This window comes from Pituophis catenifer, unplaced genomic scaffold (genome assembly GCF_029215685.1).
Source record: "Pituophis catenifer annectens isolate HBS135680 unplaced genomic scaffold, rPitCat1.0.hap2 SCAF_5, whole genome shotgun sequence".
Taxonomy (NCBI): domain Eukaryota; kingdom Metazoa; phylum Chordata; class Lepidosauria; order Squamata; family Colubridae; genus Pituophis; species Pituophis catenifer.
In genome coordinates this window covers 31,717,317-31,734,537 of record NW_027256885.1, presented here as the reverse complement: position 1 = coordinate 31,734,537, position 17,221 = coordinate 31,717,317, and the positions used below count along the sequence as shown (strand labels likewise).

Sequence of the window (17,221 nt, the reverse complement as noted above, 5' to 3'; positions counted from 1 at the left end):
GCATTAAAAGGGAACAAATATTAAAATGTTGCCACCCATATCAACACAAGGTTGATTTAATATGGTTTTTAACCATGTCTAGTCAGACTCACTTTGCATCTTCCTCCAATGCCAGATCAGACCTCAACCATCTAAAACAAAAAATAGGCCTACCCTGTCATGTCTCATATGAATTGGCTACTCAATAATTTAAGACAGAAAAATGTTTGCAATAGAGGCCTTCATTTTGTAAGGTTCCTCACACTCAATGGTATCAAATGACAACTTGGAATCCCCAATTAAATAAAATAAACCATAGATTTATTAAAATCAATAAAATTAAACACAGATCTAAAAAGAGTGATAGTAATTGTTGCATCATTCAGATTTTTCAATTTTGCCTCCCATTTTGAAGTATGGAACCAAGTTCATTTTTTGCTAAATAAAATTGTAAACTGGTCACAGACTTCAAAATTGGATTATTCTCCTACAAATACATACATACATACATACATACATACATACATACATACATACATATATATAAATTAAAATTTTCTTTTCATGAGCTGATGTTTATTGTTCAGTTCAGGTCTCATCATAATGATAAAACACTTGGGAAGAAAGATGCACACCAATAAACCAGCACTGGAGGAGACCATGGAAAAGATCTCCACAGCCAACATGTATTTTCCCCTAGTGCTTAGATAGGTTGGGATAAAGCACAGCCAAACACTGCAGAAGACCAACATGCTGAAGGTGATGAATTTGGCTTCATTGAAGCTGTCAGGTAACTTCCTAGCTAGAAAAGCAGCAGAGAAGCTAACCAGTGCAAGAAAACCCATAAAGCCCAAAACACAGCGGAACATGACAGAGTCTTCATTGCACTCCATGATGACTTCTTCAGACATTAACTTCATATCAAAACCTGGATATGGTGGGGATGTTATCAGCCACACAGCACAAACACATATTTGAACAAAGGAGCAGGAAAGAATAATGTAGCTGACCATTCTTCCACCCACCCATTTCTTCAATCTGGAACCAGGTTTGGTGGCCATGAATGCTAGAACCACAACAAAGGTTTTGGCCAATACACAAGAAATTGCTACAGAAAAGATGAGGCCAAAAGCTGGTTGTTGAAGGAGACACAAAATCTTATCCGGTCTGCCAACAAATAGAAAGACACAAAGGAAAGAGAGGAGAAGGGAAACTAGGAATGTATAAGAGAGATTTCGGTTGTTGGCTTTGACGATGGGAGTGTCTTTGTGTTTCATGAATATTGTGATGATCAAAGTTGTCATTAGAGAAAAGCAAAGGGAAAGAACAGTCAGACTGATCCCCAAGGGTTCTTCATAGGACAAAAAAGTGATCTGTTTTAGAATGCACATATTTTTCTCAGGATTTGGATATTGATCTACAGGACATGGGGAGCAGTCATCCATATCTAAAAAAGAAGACAATGGAATTCATACAGTTGATTTTAGACAGTATTGTATCCCAATGTCTTAGTCCCATTATATTTGGAAATTTCCTACCTTTCTCCTTTGATATTTTTCCTTCTGGGCACAGCCAGCAATCATAGCAGCAAAATGACTCCCCTTCTTTCTTGGCCTTGCTGTGTCCTGTCTCACAAGGATCATTGCACAAAGATAGAGGTAATGCCTGTCAATGAAAGATGAAGAATGTTTTAAGATATAGAAGGGAAAGAAATGCTTGGAGTGAAACTGTTGAAGTAGAATTAACATAATAGAAATGAATTGATAAGCAAAAGTGATGGCACGCAGTGGTGGGTTGCCCCAGGTTCACACTGGTTTTATAGAACTGGTAGAAAACCGATGGGAGGCTCCACCCACTGATCAAAAAGCTTCTGCGCACATGGGCCCGTTGCGAACTAGTAGTAAAGGTAAGTAGAACCCATCCCTGATGTCATGGCATCATTTTAGTTGTATTTGTTGTGAAATTATAGTTCATTAAATACTTACAATTATTGGCATTTTCCAAAATCATCTGACAGCATTCCAAATAAACCCTCATTGGAATTCAGAACTCCGAGACAAAGTCCATCAAAGTAAGAATTTATTAGAGAATAAATTCTCTATGTTGACACATCTGGGGAAAACCCAAATCTGAAATTTCGCGTTTTCCCCCACCCACACTAAAACTCACACCCTGCCTGTCCAGTGACATTAACATCATATGACCCAATCAATCTCCTGCCTCAGCTGCTGCCAAACTTTGGTCCAGTTGCCAGCAACCCGTCCTTGATCTCATGTGAAATAATGTTGTTGTGACAATACTCCCTTTGCTAAGTTTCCGTTGCCACAGTTCGCCCATCCCCCACTGTGGCAGCCCTATTAAGTCTGTCTAATGATGGATCCAGGGCTGACACCATCCTCCCCTCTCTCCAAAGACATTTTCTATGCTGGTCAGTTAAAGTTAGTTTTCTCAACTTCTTAATTATGAACTGATGAAATGTAATACACTGTATTAAAGCTTTTACATCAAAACCATGAAAACCATAGTCTATAATTCACAGAGTGCAGAGGGCACAAAGTAAAGGATACAATATTCTATACCATTAGAGAAGTAAACATTCTTATAGATACGTTTTCCTTCCCCAGGACATTTGTTCTTAGGTTAGTTCAGAGATGATGCTCTGGAACAATCATCAATATATATTTTATGCTATATGAATGAAGACAGACCAATTTAGATTTAAACAACTAACCTGATTAAAGCCTACTGGCCACGTGATGGAATCTACAGAAATATTGAAGAACTTCTCTGGTGGAGCTGTGGGATCTATCCCTCCAACTTTGACCCTAAGAAAGGACTGGTTTGGAAATGTGATCCAACTGATTATATCATATCCGCCAATGAATTCTCCATTTTTATCAAAGGAGATCTTTTCACCAACACTGTTGTTGAATCTGACACTTCTCAGAAAAGAATGAACCTGAAACACAGAGACAAAGAGAGACAAAGAAAGACAGAAGGAGGCAATAATATATGTTCAAAGCATAACAATTATTCCAAAAGTTGAGTAGATATAAAATATGACACCACTGAAAAAAATTAAAATGTTTTCACATAGGATTGCACAATAAAATACTAACAAAAGTTTATCTATCATCTGAGTTATTGCAGTTAAAATCCATAAGTACAAAAGCAAGAGAATAGTAAGACAAAATGTAATGTCTTTACATTTACTATATGTATGTTATTTTTCAAAACAGGCAGCAATGATCATAAGTTACAGTATATGAGGTTATGATGACCTAGACAAGTGATACCACACTTTATAATTGCATCACTTAGCAATGGATATTTAGCCCCAATTGCCATCACTAAGTAAGGACTACCTGTAAAATGGACAGGAGAAAATAAAATCTAAAATTCATTTAGAAAATAATTTTAGAACACAATATTCTAACTAAACTTCTAAGTTAAAGATGTTCAGCAGTGGAAATAGATGAGTGCTGAAATGTGTTCAAAGAGAGGCTGAACCAACATATTCTAAAACAAAGGTTGGATTTGATGGCTTAGATGTGCATTTTGAATACTATGATTTTTTCATCTCATATGACTACATCTATCTGGCAAAAGGTCGGCTCAAAATACATATTCTTCGGGGAGGGGAGTGCGGGAAGATCCCTTGCAGGGTCATGCTGAGGATTTTGTGCAATTCCTGCATGATAAAGTCGCTCGGATTTGGGAAGGCTTGGACTCCGACTGGGTGAGTCCATGGGGGGAGACGGGGGTAGGTCTTGAGAATATTATCTGGGAGGAGTTTGATCCTATGGCTCCAGAGGATGTGGACAGGGTTCTGGGTAAGATTAGTGCTGCCACATGTTTATTGGACCCATGTCCCTCCTGGTTGGTACTGGCCTCCCGGGAGGTTACACGAGGCTGGCTCCAAGGGATTATAAATGCTTCTTTGAATGAGGGTGCCTTTCCCGCCGCCTTGAAAGAGGTGGTGGTGAGGCCCCTCCTCAAGAAGCCATCCCTGGACCTAGCTGAATTAACCAAATACCATCTGGTCTCCAACCTTCATTTTGTGGCGAAGGTTGTTGAGAGTGTGGTGGCACGACAGCTTCCCTGGTACCTGGATGAAGCTATCTAACTGGACCTGTACCAGTCGGGCTTCAGGCAGGGGTACAGCACAGAAATGGCATTGGTCGCATTGGTGGATGATCTCTGGAGGGCTCAGGACAGGGGTTGTTCCTCTGTCCTGGTCCTATTAGATCTCTCAGCGTCTTTTGATACCAACGACCATGGTATCATGCTGCAGTGGTTGAGGGGGTTAGGAATAGGGGGCACCATGCTGCGGTGGTTCTCCTCCTTCCTCTCCAACCATTCGCAGTTTGTGTTGGCAGGGGGGCAGAGGTCGACCTCACAGCGCCTCGCTTGGGGAGTGCCGCAAGGGTCGGTCCTCTCGCCCCTTCTGTTCAACATTTATGTGAAGCCGCTGGGCGAGATCATCCGTGGTTTTGGGGTGAGAGTTCATCAGTACACTGATGATACTCAGCTGTACATCTCCACTCCAGACCACCCCAATGATGCCCTTGATGTGATGTCTCGCTGCCTGGAGGCCGTGCGGGTCTGGATGGGGAGAAATAGGCTCAGGCTCAACCCTGCCAAGATCCAGTGGCTGTGGCTCCCGGCGTCCTGATATAGTCAGCTGGTACCATTGCCGAGTACCATTGGGGGTGAATCTTTGCCCTCCACAGAGAGGGCTCGTAATCTGGGTATCCTCCTGGACACATGGCTGTCTTTAGAAGAGCATATGACGGCTGTGGCAAGGGGGGCTTTTTATCAGGTTCACCTGATTCGCCAGTTGCAGCCCTTTCTGGACCAGGACGCCTTGAGCACGGTCACTCATGCCCTAGTCACCTCCCGGCTGGACTACTGTAATGCTCTCTACATGGGGCTCCCCTTGAAGAGCACTCGGAGGCTCCAACTGGTCCAGAATGTGGCCGCATGGATGGTTATGGGTGCGACTCGTTGTGCCCATGTGACCCTCTCCTGCGCAAGCTGCACTGGCTCCCAGTGGTCTTCCGGGTATGATTCAAGGTGTTGGTCACCACCTTTAAAGCGCTCCATGGCTTAGGACCTGGGTACCTTCGAGACCGACTTCTGCCACCAGTACCCTCCACCGGCCAGTCCGCTCCAATAGAGAGGGGGTCCTCAGGGTACCATCGGCCAAGGTATGTCGGCTGGTGACACCCAGGGGGAGGGCCTTCTCTGTGAGAGCTCCTGCCCTGTGGAATGAACTGCCCCCAGAATTGCGCAAGATCTCTGACTTCCGTGTATTTCGCTGTGGCCTCAAGACCCTGCTGTTCCGCCAGGCCAGGCTATCAATATAAATGATTTTAAATTGGGTGTTTTAAATTTTGGGGGTTTAATTTGGGCCGAAATTATTTAATAATTTTAATTATTTTTAATTTATGTCTGTATATTTTTGTGTTTTTAATAGGCTGTACACTGCCCTGAGTCCTTTGGGAGAAGGGAGGTATAGAAATAAAATTATTATTATTATTATTATTATTATTATTATTATTATTATTATTATTATTATTATTATTATTATTATTATTATTATTATTATTTTCTACTTTGGTCCAATTTTATTAAAGCCCTGAGATTTAAAAAACAGTTTTATTCCCTCGCCATTTTATTTTAGAACTGAGTCCCTGGAAACATTAAACAAATTTTCTTTCTTCTCTGTTCATTTGTTAGAAACTATACACTGTTGTTGGGAATACCTTTGTGTAGAAATGCAGGTGAGTCTCAAATGGTGTGTGAAAAGGTGGAAATCCTACAAATGATCGAAAGGGAGCTTCTAGCATTCTGAATCTTTATTAAATAAGCATTTCACAATAACAAAATATCAGAATAAGAGTTGGAAGGTCTTCTAGTGCAACCTCCTGCCCAAGCAGGAAACAAATGGTTGTGCAATCAGACAAATGGTTGTGCAATCTCTATTTAGAAACCTCCATTGTTGGAGTACCCACAACTTCTGGGGGAAGTTGTTCTTGAGGAAGTTGTTCTACTCATCATTTTTTCTCACTCTGAGGAAATTCCTCCTTATTTCTAGAATGGTTCTCTCCTTGATTAGTTTCCATCCATTGCTTCTTGTCCTGCCTTAAGCTGGTTTGGAGAGTAGGTTGACCTCATCTTCTTTGTGGCAGCTCCTTAAATATTAGAACGCTGCTATCATATCACCCCAATCCTTCTTTTCATTAAACTAGGCATATCCAATTCCTACAACTGTTTTAAAACATATGTTTTAGACTCCAGTCCCTTAATTACCTTTGCTGCTCTTGTTCTGCACTTTTTCTAGAGTCTCAACATCTTTTTTTTATATTGTGGTGATTAAAGCTGAATGCAATTATTATTATCAGCTCTTCATAGTCCACTAGTCCATAGTCCCAGGTTTGGTTGAATCTTGCTGGGTAATGTAATGAAGGGGTTTGGTTGTGCCATGTGATGAGCTCTGCTGATAGATTATCCTATTATGTCCTGGAGGGTGAAGTCTTTTGTCTTGTAGATAAATTGGCACCAAAATATCTGCTGGTGGCAGGGAGCTGGGGCTGAGTTTCTGTTTCCTTTAAGATTTTTATTTCTCTTTTAGGGGAAATATTCTGCCTTTTTAATATTCATAATCCACTCATGGTTTATCTGAGAAGATCTTCATCAGGAAATGCTCTAAACCCATGATGGCGAACCTGTGGCATGCGTGCCACAGGTGGCAAACAGTCCCTTCTCTGTGGGCACGTGAGCCATCGCTTCAGTTCAGCGTTACTGTGCATGCATGCGTGTCTCCTGCTGGCCAGCTGGTCATAGGGTCTCTGCCGCGAATGCATGAGGGGCAGAGCGTATGCAGGAGGCCATGCATGCATGCACGTGTGTGTGTGCAAGGGTGCACATGCATGTGCAGGGGCAGTGTGTGGGGGGGCACATGTGCATGCATGGGGGTGGGGCACATGAAAGGGGGCAGCACACACATTGCATTTTGGGGGTTTGAGCATGGACGCATTCCCACATGCATGCTTTGGGCACTCGGTCTGAAAAAGGTTAGCCAACACTGCTGTAAATCATGGGTGGGATTGTACTTTCAACAATCAAAGAACTGACTAAACACAAACATCCCTCCTCCAGTAAAGAAACATTTAGAAGGAATAACTGCTTCAGTACATCACATTAAGGCAAAATATCATTTTTCTACTCTTTACCTAGAGACTGATCTAATGGCAGAGTTCTTCATGGTTGTGGTTGTGGCAAGTGGTTATAATTTTATAAAATTACTTTTGCCATTTTAATATGAACATATAAATATTTCAGCTGGTTAAGCCATTACTACATTTCATCTGTAGACCAAATGTCAAAAGTCCTAGAGGATATTATGTGAGAGCTTATGGAGAGATTTGGTGGTTACTCCAATAGCAGTCTTACCTGCCACCACATATGATTGTGGAAATATTTCCTTCCTTTTTCACTATTGTTTTTCTGGATTTGGATAGAGAGAAAGATTGTAAAGCATGTGCCACAGCATAGACTGCATTGTAAATATTGTAACTCTGTCCACTCATGCGTGTTTCAAACACAGATGTGGGAAGGGTCTCAAGCCTCTCCTGTCCAGTACATTTCTTCTCAGAGGTCTCAGCAAAGAAACAATCGAATGCCGATTCCCAAAAATCTTTCCGAAAATGATCATGTTGGTTGTTGTTTGAATTTAGGTTTTGAAAAAAATCCTGGAAGTTTTGGACCTCCTTTGTGTGAACTGCAAAAGATAAAACACCGTGTAGGAAATGGATATCCAAAGATTTATCAAAGGAGTTTGAAGAATAATCCATCTGACTGGATGTAATCAAAATTTTTGTCTTTCTTGGTATATCCTCCACTTCTGAAAACTGGAAGACACTTCTCAGAAACGATATGGAGCAAATTTCACCATACAAGATTATCACATTGGCTGTGCTGTTCATGAGAACTTGGTATATATGTAGTCCTTTGTCTATGAAATCAGTAAAATCACTGTAAAAAGCTACATTTGGTAACTCTGCTATGAATTCAATGCAGATGCCATGTTCAGAAAATGTGGGGAGCACCTCTTGTACAAATCTCTCTCCTTTGTCATCCTTTACCACAAGAATTCCAATCCAGATCCATTTAAAATACATGATCTGTCCCCGTCCCCACACACACACAACACAGCCAGCCGAGGGTTAAGGAAACACTTTGGAACGCACCCAGTTCTTATCTCCCTCTTGGCAGCGATAGACACACCGTCTGCCAAGGGACTTTGGCACACCTGCACCTCCAGCGCGGCCATCAGGCTTTTCCAGAAGCGGGCCGTGAACTGGGCCCCGCGGTCCGAAACCACCCGGTCCGGCAGGCCGTGGAGGCGGAAGATATGTTGCAGGAACAGGCGAGCCGTGGTGCGGGCCGAGGGCAGGCCGCGGCACGGGATGAAATGTGCCATCTTCGTGAGCGCATCCACCACCACGAGGACGGTCGTGTACGTAGCGGACAGGGGCAGGTCTGTCAGGAAGTCCATGGAGATGGCTCCCCACGGTCTCTCCGGTGTCGGCAGCGACTGGAGGAGTCCGGGAGGGGGGCCGGACGCGGCTTTGGCCTGTCGGCACGTCACACAGGACGTCACGTAGGCGTGCACGTCGTGCCGTACCCGAGGCCACCAAAAAGTCCGTGTCACCAGGTTCAAAGTCTTAAAAAAGCCGAAGTGCCCCGCCATGGGGTTGTCATGACACTGGTTCATGATGAGGGCTCGGAGTGGACTCGTGGGCACGTACAGCCGACCCCGATGTCTGAGCAAGCCCTCCTCCACGGTCCATGGGGACGCGGGGCCGACGTCCGCTCTCCGCTGCTGCGACCAGTCGTCCCGTCACTGCGCTTCCAGCACCTGAGCCCGCAGGTCCACCGGTTCCTGGACCGCGGCCAAGGAGTCCGCTGGCAGCACCGTCCGGGGGGGAAGGGAGTCCTTGGGGCAAAAGTATTCCGGCTTACGGGATAGCGCGTCCGCCCTCTGGTTGAGGTTGCTCGGAATGTAGGTGACGTGGAAGTTGAACCAGGCGAAAAACAATGACCACCGGATCTGCCGCTGGTTCAACTTCCGTGCCGTGGTGAGGTGCTCCAGGTTCCGATGGTCCGTCCGCACCTCCACCTGGTGTCGGGCCCCCTCAAGGTGATGTCGCCAAGCCTCGAACGCGGCCTTGATGGCCAGCAACTCCTTTTCCCAGATGGTGTAGTTGCGCTCGGAAGGGTTGAGTTTCCGGGAGTAGTATGCGCAGGGAAAAAGAGTGCCGCCATCCACCGGAGCCTGTAGCAGCACCGCCCCAATCGCCACGTTGGACGCGTCCGTCTCCACCACGAACGGATGGTGTGGATTGGGGTGCCTCAGGACTGGCTCCGTGAGGAAGGCCTGCTTGAGGACCTCGAAGGCCTGCTGCTGCGGGGGCCCCCACTGGAACGGGACCTTCTTCCGAAGGAGCTGGGTCAACGGCAAGGTCAGGGTGGCGAAGCCCGGGATGAAGGTCCGATAGTAGTTGGCGAATCCCAACAGACTCTGGACGTCCTTCACCCGACGCGGGGGTTCCCAACTGCGCAAGGCCTCCACCTTGTGCGGGTCCATCGCGATGCCCTCAAGGGTGATGATGTGCCCGAGGAACTCTATGGAAGTCTGGAAGAAGTAGCATTTCTCCAACTTCGCATAGAGCTGGTGCTCCCGCAGGCGCTGCAGGACCTGGCGGACATGCTGGAGGTGACTTTCCGGGGTCCGGGAATAGATCAAAATGTCATCCAAGTAGATCACCACGAACCGATCCAGCATGTCCCGGAACACATCGTTCATCAAGTGCTGGAAGACCGCGGGGGCGTTGGTCAACCCGAACGGCATGACGGTATACTCGAAGTGTCCGTACCGCGTGCCGAACGCCGTCTTCCACTCGTCCCCCTCTCTCACGCGCACCAGGTTGTAAGCCCCTCGGAGATCGAGCTTAGTGAAGATCGAGGCCTCCCGCAACCTCTCCATCAGCTCCGGGATCAGCGGCAGGGGGTAGCGATTTCGCACTGTGATGGCATTCAAGCGCCGGTAGTCGCAACACAGGCGCAAGTCCCCCGTCTTCTTTTTCACGAAGAGGACCGGGGCCGAGAGCGGGGAGGTCGAAGGCCGGATGAACCCACGGGCCAGGTTCTTTTCCAGAAAGTCCCGTAAGGCGGCCAGCTCGGGCTCCGACATGGAGTACAGGCGTCCCGAGGGCAGGGGCGCGTTGGGCATTAGGTCCACCGCACAGTTGTAGGGTCGGTGCGGGGGCAAGCGGTCCGCCTCCTTCTCGCTGAACACGTCGGCGAAGGGCGTCAGCTCCGGAGGCAAGGAGACGTTTGGGGCAGAGACGTCCTGGCCGGCGCAGGTGTGGCGAAGGTGGTCGACACACTGCAGGCTCGGGAACGAGATGGCGTTTCTCGACCACGCCACCTGAGGGTCGTGCGCCCGAAGCCAGGCCATCCCCAGGACCAAGGGAAAGCGCAGATCCGCCGTTACGTAAAACTGGATCGCCTCCTCGTGGTTTCCAATGGTGAGGCGCAAGGGCTGGGTAGCGGTTTTGATGGGCCCCGCCACGAGTTCCCACCCATCTATAGTTTCAACCCTCAACGGAGGGTCCACTGGAACCAAGGGGACTTTGTAATGGGCCACAAAGGCCTGGTCCATAAAGTTCGTGGTGGCCCCCGAGTCCACCAGCGCGTGCACTTGGAGCCCCTCCGACCGGTTAGCCAACAACACCCGGGTGTTCAAAATCAGGTGCCGAGGGGGCTCACAGTCCACAGCCGCCGACTCCGGCGGGGCATGGTCACATGCCTGACCCAGAGTTTCCCCTAGGCCAGGCCTGGCCCGTTTTCCGGCTGGTCACGCCGAGACTCCGGAACAGGCTTGAGCGGTCCACTCCGCTTCCGGGGACACGAGGCGGCAAAATGTCCCGCCTCGCCGCAATAGAGGCACAACCCCCCTTGACGTCTCCGCATCCGCTCCTGGGCCGTCAGTTGAGGTCTGGCTGCTCCGAGCTCCATGGGCTCCTCAGCCGTCGCCACAAAACGCTGTGCGGTCCGGAGCGCTGTCGGTGCGAAACGCGGGGGTGCCGACGCTGTCGATGGTTCCGGAAGAGCCCGACGGGGCCGTCGCCGTTGCAGGCGGGCGTCGATGCGCAGGCATTGGGTCACCAGCGCGTCGAGGGTCGGTGGCGCCTCCACACGAACCAGCTCGTCCTGCATCTCGTCGGAAAGGCCGTCCTGGAAGGCGTCCATCAGCGCCACCTCATTCCAAGCCGAATCCTGGCCTAGCAGTCGGAACTCTGCAATATAGTCCTGCAGGGGGCGCTTGCCTTGGCGAAGGTCCTTGATGCGCCTCGCTGCCGTCTGCACCCGGAGGGGGTCCTCAAACATGGTGCGCAGGTGTTGTAAAAAGCCCTGAAAGTCCAGGAGCAAGGGGCTATCTTGCAACAACAGGGGCGTGGCCCATCGGGCGGCAGTGCCAGAGAGGGAGCTGATAACAAATGCCACCCGAGCCCGGTCATCCGGAAAATCCTCCGGCCTCATCGCCATAAACAGTTGGCATTGTCCCAAGAAGGCTGGAAACATCTCCTGCTGCCCAGAAAACCTATCTGGCACGTTCACTGGGCATCTCGGACGGGGAGGGGGAGGAGGGGGAGCTGCATGAGCATTTCCCAAAGCAAGTTGGGCAGTTAGCTGTGCTACTTGCTGTTGCAGAAGCTGATTGGCCTCCAGCATCTGCTGTATCTGCTGCTGCAGCTGTTGGTCCATCGTGGGTTAACGATGGAGTATGGGGTGACGAACAAGATGATCTGTCCCTGTCCCCACACACACACAACACAGCCAGCCGAGGGTTAAGGAAACACTTTGGAACGCACCCAGTTCTTATCTCCCTCTTGGCAGCGATAGACACACCGTCTGCCAAGGGACTTTATTTTCACAAACAGACAGATAAGATACGAATGTTCAAGAAAGTCCAAACAGAAATAATATTCCTCCCAGCAGTTCCGGACGAGGCTTTAGTGACTGTCCAAGGTTTACTTTGTTCGTCACAAGGATCCTTTGACCACTACCCTCTATTATATAGTCTCTGGGGTGTGGTCCAGTGACTCAGTTCTAATCCCTAGCACGCCTCCCAAGCTGCTGCAAACGTTTATCATGCCTTCAGAGGCGTGCGTCCAGGAATGATGTTTCATTATCACTTTGATTCGAATCAGCTGTCTCTTCTCCCTCGGCCGGCACTTGAGACAATGCCAGAGGGGAGGGGCCTGGAGAGGGAGGCCTGGCTGACTCCTCTTCCTCATGCTCGGAGCTTTCTTCCTCCGATGGGACAGGCTCAGAGGGCGGGGCCACAACAATACAACAATAGTTTCAGGAGACCCTTATCTTCATGCAATTCATCCGGAAACATTTGTTGGAAGAAAATTGATTGGGTCTCTTTATCCTTGACTGGAGCAGAGCCATAGGTCAACTACAGAAAGATAAACATATGCAATTGCAAAGGTCTATGTGAGCCTCTGGAAATGTGTACATTTATTTGAATCTTTGGTTAACCTTATTCTTATATACTGAAACATTATGCAGCTAGTTGCGTTTAGTTAGGAATATCAACCAAGATGTCACTCTTAAGGTATCAGTAAATATATTTTCCTGAAAGTAATACTCCCACCGTCTATTCAGAATTACTCATTACTCATGCACCTCTTCTGATCCTATCAAGCAAAAAAATATATCTAGGAATCTGAAAATGTTCTCCTTTCTTGAGAGAGAAAACTACAGACTTTTGGGGTGGTATGGCAGAATAATAATGTAAATAATAGTAGTAATAGTAATAGTAATAGTAGTAGTAGTAGTAGTAGTAGTAGTAGTAGTAGTAGTAGTCACGAGTGTTTCCAGGATTGCTGTGGCTATCTGCCTACTCACAAACAGTATGGTTTTTAATCAAGCCATCTGCTGTTGGCAATTACCTGCAAGCCTTCCCCGCCCTGGATAATTGCAGGTTAACTCCCTATATAAGCAAGGACCTTTTGCTTGCTACTTAGGCCTAGTCTAATCTAGGCCTAAAAGCACAGCTCCTGCAGGAAGCTTGGTGCCATGCCGCAGATGGGAGAAGAATGCAGATAAGGACTCCAGATGTTACAGAGAGACTCCCACGGATGCTTGCCTTTCGCTGTTTTATAGCACGCAAGCTATCATCGGGACTGCTGTTGCTGGATCTTCTTCCTCCCACAAGCTTCAAGCAATGTTTGCTGTTTGAACTGTTTTTACTTCAGGTGACTTTCAGCTGTGAAGCTCGTGCTGCTCCCACCATGATGGCCTTGATGATGTATCGACGCCGAAGCTGCTTACCTTCATGCTAACTTTATTCTTTTGTGAACTGTTTCGGTATTGTGGAGAGGGATCTAGGGAGATAGCCTTGTTTCACATACCCAGATAAGACTTTGTTTTTAATGTGTCTTCTTAAAGACATAGTGCTTTTTAAATGTTTTAAAGTAAATTATATTTTTACACAAGACGCCTCTGTCAGAATCATTTCAGTCTCAGTGTGTTTACTCATGAGCTGGTTCACGGTCCGGGGTACCCCTCAACCCCATTTCGTCACAGTAGTAATAATAATAATAATAATAATATAAAGACCTTGACTATGTGTCAGAATGGTCAAACAATTGGCAACTCCAAATCTCAACCAAGAAATGCTCTGTCTTACACATTGGCAAAAAAAAGTCAGAACACAAAATTCAAGATGGGCAGATACGACCTTGTAGATGACCCTCACTCTGTCATGGACCTAGGAGTACTCATCTCAAACGATCTAGGCTCCAGAGCTCACTGTAACAGTATTGCCAAAAAGGTATTAAGAGTTCTTAACCTAATCTTGCATAGCTCCTTTTCCAGTAATATTGAACTGCAAACTAGGGCATACAAAACTTTTGCTAGACCAATTCTTGAATATAGCTCATCTGTCTGGAACCAGCACTGCATATTGGACATTAATACAATTGAACAAGTCCAGAGATGTTTCACAAAAAGAGTCCTCCACTCCTCTGCTTGCAACAGAATACCTTATGCCACCAGACTTGAAATTTTGGGCTTAGACAATTTAGAACTTCGCCGTCTTTGGTCCGACCTAACCATAGTACATAAAATTATCTGCTACAATGTCCTACATGTCAATGAATACTTCAGCTTCAACCACAAAAATACACGAGCACACGATAGATACAAACGTATGATAAACTGCGCCAAACTTGATTGTAGAAAATACAACTTTAGTAACAGAGTTGTTAATGCCTAGAATGCACTACCTAACTTTGTGGTTTCATCCCCAAACCCCCAAAACTTTAACCTTAGACTGTCTACTGTCTACCATTCCTAAGCGGTCTTTAAGGGGCATGCATAAGCGCATCAGCGTGCCTACCATCCCTGCCCTAATGTCCCCATTTATTCGTGTCCATTTCATGTATTCATAATCAGGTTTATATTTATATCTGTTATGCAATACATGCTTGATGAAATTAATTAATTAATTAAATAAATAAATAAATAAATAAATAAATAAATAAATAAATAAATAATATATCTTCAGCACCTCTTACCTGAGGAACTTTATAGATGCATAATAAAGTTGCCATGTGAAGAGAGATGTTAGGTGCTCCAATAACTGCAGCCAAATTTTGAGGGACGCCACGCTTATAGTTAGGGATAAATTTTCCCTGAGTGAAAGGCAGCAACATTGAGGCAAAGTAAGTCCATCCGGGACTAAAATTGCTGTTAAAAATGTGGAAACCCAGAGTGATGTTTGGCAGGATCTGAGGATTTTCATTGATCTCTTTTACAGAAAATGCTAAGGCCAGGACAAGCTGGTAATTCTGAAAAACTATTCTGTAAAACATTTTTTTAAAAAATACATTAAGAAAACTCTACTTCACATTATGACACTTGTGATTTTTCAGTACAATATTTTGTGGAATATGTTTAAGTGCAATGTACAGGTAGTCCTCGACTTACAACCGTTTATTTAGTGACCATCAAAGTTACAACAGCACTGAATAAAGTGATTTATGACTATTTTTCACCATCTCCATGGCCATCCCCAAGGCCATTTGTTCAAAATTCAGACACCTAGCAAATGACTCACATTTATGACAGTTGCAGTGTTCCAAGATCATGTGATCAGCTTTTGTGACCTTCTGACCAGCAAAGTCAATGCGGAAGCCAGATTCACTTAACAACCATGTCACTAACTTAACGACTGCAGGAAGTCACTCAAGAAAGATCATAAACTGGGGCAAAGCTTACTCAACAAATGTCTCACTGAGCAACAGAAATTTTGGGCTCAATTTTGGTCAGACGTTGAGGACTACCTGTATTTAGTATTCTGTTCAGATTCTCAAAAATGCAGACCAAAATATTAGCATGTTTATACACCTCCAGAACCTGGAATGATTTTTTTAAAAAAAATTGGTTTGTGATTGGACGCATTATTTCTGAATAAATGAGAAAGGCTCCGTATCAAACTCCATCTGTTAAGAATGCTTTATATCAAGAAGAAAAATGCTGAATTGTGATTCTAGAAATATCAAATGAAAAAAGTATGTGCTTCCACCTAGATTTTAGTGGTAGCTCTTCATGAATTGACCCTTATCTACCTCAATATTTACTTTTAAAGCTTGTTACATATGATTTGTTGGAATAGAATTTTGGCCTTTTTTCAAATTTATGTGGAAGCTTATAAATAAATCTAGGCAGCCTATTTAAGACTACTGGAAAATATTTTTTGCAATGACCAGAACTTGAAAATAAATTGATCATGTACTTGCATAAGTCTATCTTGAAGTCCCTGAGAAGGATGTTGACTGAAATCAATGGGGTCAGAAAATATCAAGCATTCAGAAATAATGCCAGCAATGTTAACATCTCCAGGCTGATGATAGGTGTGATGAATAGGAAGAGGCTCATCAACATCACATTGAAGGCTAGGATCCTTGCACGCCATTTGAGGCAATACTGTTAACAGTGACTCCATGATTGCTAACAGCTTCCATAAATGTCCTCTTTCTGTGTATAAATGGCAACAAGATCCTCCTAGGAGATCATCCTGGACTGACTTTTTCAGCTGTTTTTCAGACAAAAGTAGAAATTGCAACATACTGTCAAATCAACTCATAGAGGACTTTTGAGTGTGAATTTCATGGTGAATATTAATAATATCCTTCAGGGTCAGTTCTTCATTTTTCCATAGTGTCCCATGAGATTTGGAAGAGACAAACTGCCTAATTCCATAATGATGGTAAGACAGTCACCTGTGTAAAGATAATGTGAGGGCCTCTGGAGGGAGACAGGCCTAAGCCAGAAGATAAAGAATGAAAAACAAGATACAAGTTTATATAAATATATAAATGGGTGTAGGCATTTACTGTATGTAGATCTGGGATCCTCAAACTTTTTAAACAGGGGGCCAATTCACGGTCCCTCAGACTGTGGGGGAGGTGGACTATAGTTTGATTTTCCTAATGACCATCTGTGTGGGTGTGGCTAAGTGATCATGTGAGTGGGTGGGCCCACCTGGGTGGGTCATGTGCCCTCCCCCACCATTGACCTTACCTTCTACCATGTTTCCCCAAAAATAAGACCCTGTCTTATATTTTTTTGCCACGGAAAAAGGCACCAAGTCTTACTTTTGAGGGGTGTCTTCCAGTAACTCACCACTCAGTGGTGTCATCAACAGCCCCACCTAGCAGGAGCCCGCTGTTGGCCCATTTGCTCTGTGGCCACTTGTCACCCCCAGCATCCATTTCAGTGGTAGGCCTCTGCAGCCAAGAAATGGGCTCTGGATTGATCCATGTGTCACCCACGGCCTTCATTTCACCATCAGAGGCCCTTCAGGAAAGGCCTCTTCAGCTGATGATAGAGTCCAGATTGATCCCAAAAGCGACATGCATAAGTGGGAGCAAATGACTTTAGAAGTGGGCTGGCAAGGCAGGTGTTGGGGTATTCAAGGCCTGGTAAGTAATTTTTACCAACGCGCCTCACCCCATCCTGTGCATCTCATAATGGGTGGGGCTTAACTAGGGCTTATTTTGGGGGTAGGGTTTATATTAGGCGCACATGGAAAATCAAGCTAGGCCTTACTTTCGGGGTGGGTCATATTTTTGGGAAAACATAGTTGTTCTAT

The 17,221-nt window shown here is 45.6% G+C and overlaps 1 protein-coding gene across 1 annotated transcript; it reads right to left on the bottom strand.

Moving 5' to 3' along the window:
* Window positions 1–542: 542 nt before the first annotated feature.
* Window positions 543–16,660, bottom strand: LOC139317636 (vomeronasal type-2 receptor 26-like; the record flags this gene model as incomplete). Its single annotated transcript, XM_070944720.1, has 3 exons — window positions 16,651–16,660; window positions 1,523–1,604; window positions 543–1,281 (listed from the first exon to the last, which is right to left on the bottom strand). Coding segments are annotated over exons 1-3 (831 nt in total), but the record flags the coding sequence as incomplete, so codon positions are not given.
* Between the last annotated feature and the right edge of the window lie 561 nt (window positions 16,661–17,221).